Source organism: Arachis ipaensis, chromosome B10, assembly GCF_000816755.2.
Source record: "Arachis ipaensis cultivar K30076 chromosome B10, Araip1.1, whole genome shotgun sequence".
NCBI classification, from domain to species: Eukaryota; Viridiplantae; Streptophyta; class Magnoliopsida; order Fabales; family Fabaceae; genus Arachis; species Arachis ipaensis.
This window is the reverse complement of record NC_029794.2, coordinates 133,657,578-133,660,861: the sequence shown is the minus strand read 5'-3', so window position 1 is coordinate 133,660,861 and position 3,284 is coordinate 133,657,578. Positions and strand designations below refer to the sequence as shown.

At 27.1% G+C, this 3,284-nt stretch overlaps 1 protein-coding gene across 1 annotated transcript in view; it reads left to right on the top strand.

Moving 5' to 3' along the window:
* LOC107622012 (serine carboxypeptidase-like 20) overlaps positions 1-3,284 on the top strand; it is a 14,596-nt gene that overhangs the window by 6,423 nt on the left and 4,889 nt on the right. The window contains exons 5-10 of the mRNA XM_016323952.2: positions 260-362; positions 459-499; positions 876-977; positions 1,644-1,724; positions 1,822-2,073; positions 3,142-3,207. Coding sequence (XP_016179438.1) covers positions 260-362; positions 459-499; positions 876-977; positions 1,644-1,724; positions 1,822-2,073; positions 3,142-3,207 — 645 coding nt within the window. The remainder of the gene's footprint in view (positions 1-259; positions 363-458; positions 500-875; positions 978-1,643; positions 1,725-1,821; positions 2,074-3,141; positions 3,208-3,284) is intronic.

Here is a 3,284-nt window from a genome sequence, read left to right as displayed (position 1 = left end):
AGTATGTACCTTAAAATTAAATACTTATTATGTGTTCTTGATCACTAATAAAAGAATCTATGAATTTCAATAAACAAATTTATATGACTCAAAAACCAAGATATATAAGTATTTAATTTATGTTAAAAATTTATTTGTTCATATGAAAAATAATTAGAGATCTATTTATTATTTTCAAAAAATAAAATAAAATAAAATAAAAATATTCAAATAAAATGAATGAATGCTTATGCTTTTATTCCTGAACAAATTAAACCAGTGGTTTCAACTGTACCCCGAGTTCCAACACAACCAATTTTTCTTAGCTGGAGAATCATTTGCTGGGATTTATGTGCCTACTCTTGCTAATAACATAGTCAAAGGTAATAACTTATGTCATGAAACTGAAAGTGTTGAATTTCATGTGTTAGAATTTAGAATCACATTTATTATATATATATTTTTTCTATCTTTCTCAGGAATTGAAGATGCAAGGATGCAGCCAATAATAAATTTCAAGGTCTTGATCCTTTACTTTATTAAGTGATCACAATTCACATGTATATTATATATGGTTTCAAGTTGGTACCTAATACAATCCGAATTCATTTAAATTTGGAAAAAAACTCTAAACGCTGACAATTATCTCGAAAGATAACGAGGTCCTTAACAAAAATAAAAAAACCCAACTCGGCTCCTGAGCTTTACTTTTATGGGACTAATTAGTCCCTGTATAAAAAAAATCAATGTTGTTTTTTTTTGTACAGAGACTAATCAATCCAAAAAAAAAAAAGATTAGGAACCAAGTTGGGTGTTTTTTTTTAAGACCTCGTAGTCATTTCGAAATAATTATCAAGGATCGAGTGGGGTATTCACTCTTTATATTTCTATTGTAGGGTTACATGATAGGAAATGGTGTCTGTGATGATAAATTTGATGGCAATGCTCTTGTTCCGTTTGCATATGGGATGGGTCTTATTTCTGAAGAAATATTCAAGGTAAACTTTGTATATTAACCTAGTTTAATTTACCCCTAAACCCTAAATACTAGAGTTGTCAAAGGAGTGAGTGTGTCTGAATAAATTTGAAAAATCAGGTTTATCCATTATATTTTGACGGATTAAAAAAATATTGGTTCGACTTGACTAGTCCAATTGACGAATTAAACAGGTTGGCTTATTTTTTATTTTTTCAAAAAAATTATATTAAGAAAAATTATTATATAATTTTAACATTTTTAATAAACGAGCCGATTCGTTTCCACAAGTTTAACTAGTAAATTAGTCCAATTAAGGAAAAAAAAAACCCTAAACATCCTGACAATTATCTCAAAAGACAACGAGACCCTTAACAAAAAAAACTCCAACCCGACTTCTGACTTTTACTTTTATTGGACTGATTAGTCTCTGTGCTAAAAAAAAGTCAATGTTATTTTTTTTGGCACAGGAGCTAATCAATCAAAAAAAAAAATCAAGAACCGGGTTAGACATTTTTTTTGAGGGATCTCGTAGTCCTTCTGAGATAATTGTTAGGAATTGGTTAGAGTATTACTTACGAGTCATGACTCATTTTGACGGCTAGACCTGACACCATAACTTCAATTTTTTTTGTCTTTGGGTTTCAAAAAACGTTCTTCATTATAAAATGGTACATACATGATGTAGGAGACAGAAAGTGTTTGCAAAGGAAGCTACTACAATCCTCAAACTAAGGATTGCGCATCACAGCTTTCTAAAGTAAACCAGGTAATTCAATTATTATAAGACAATGGTAGAAATTATAATGAAATGATCTAATATTGTTCTCTAATGCTCTAATTAATGATGATTATGGTTATTTCAGCTTATTAGTGGGCTAAACATATATAACATTTTGGAACCATGTTACCATAGCAATGGAACAGACACAAGAAGTACAAGATCTAATAATAATAGGTTGCCAGAAAGCTTTAAGCAATTGGGTGTAACAGAGAGAGCTTTGCCAGTTCGGAAGAGAATGTTTGGTCGTGCATGGCCTTATGGAGCTATTGTCAAAAATGGAATTGTCCCATCTTGGCCACAACTCACCCATGGAGGTCTTGATGTTCCATGCACTGTATGTTACTTTAATTTGCTTTGCACTTTTTTAGCCGAAAACTCAACTACATTTAATTTAGTTAATTTCACGTGAAAGTTGATAATTGAGAGTTATTAGATGATAATTTAATTAAATTTGTCAAATCATTTTATGACTCTCACCTATCAACTTTACATGAAGTTAACTGTACTTAAGTTTTTATTATTAGAGTAAAGTATATTTTTTGTCCCTGAAGTTTGACAAAAGTTTTAAAAATATCCCTAAATTTTATTTTGTTTCAATTTTGTTCCAAAAATTTTTAATTTGCATCAAATATACCCCTAACGGCTAATTTTTCAAAAAATTTAAGACCAATTCAACAACAATTTCATAAGAATAGCTCTCAACACAAGTAAATTAAGCATAATTTTCATGCATTATTATTAGATTGGTCTTAATTTTTTTTTAAATTTAGCCGGTAGGGATATATTTGATGCAAATCGAAAATTTTTTGGACAAAATTGAAATAAAATAAAACTTAGGAGTATTTTTAAAATTTTTGTCAAACTTCAGGGATAAAAAGTATACTTTATCCTAATAATAAAAACTTAAGTACAGTTAACTTCATGTAAAGTTGATAGGTGAGAGTCGTGAAATGATTTGATAGGTTTAATTAAATTATCATCTAATAACTCTCAATTATTATTATTATTCGGTTTAATTAAGTTTTTTTCATCTTTGTTAAGCATTGCATTTTAAATGAATTTGAAAAGAAAACCAACAATTTGAAAAGTTATTATTTATTAAGATATTTTTGGTTTTTGTTTTTATTTTTTGTTTTAATTTTTAATATTTTTGTTTTCAAATTTTTGTGAGTTATAAAGAAAAGAAAAAATATGAAATAAAAATAAAAAATAAAATTTTATTATTTTTACCATCTTTTCTAATATATAAAATCTTAAAAATAAAAATATTAAAAATATTATAAAGTATATATTCACTTTTAATTTCCAACATTATTGATTTATATTTTTTGTGATCTCCTACATTAATCATTATTCCATGTTTGTAAAATAAAATTACAAGTTTGAGCATTATTATTCTTAGGATGATGAAGTTGCTTCCGAATGGTTGAACAATGATGCAGTTAGAAAAGTACTTCACACAGCAGATGTAAGATTTTTCAGAAAATTATGTTATAATATTATTAGAAATATAATAATTCATATATTTTTTTTATGTTAGCTTAT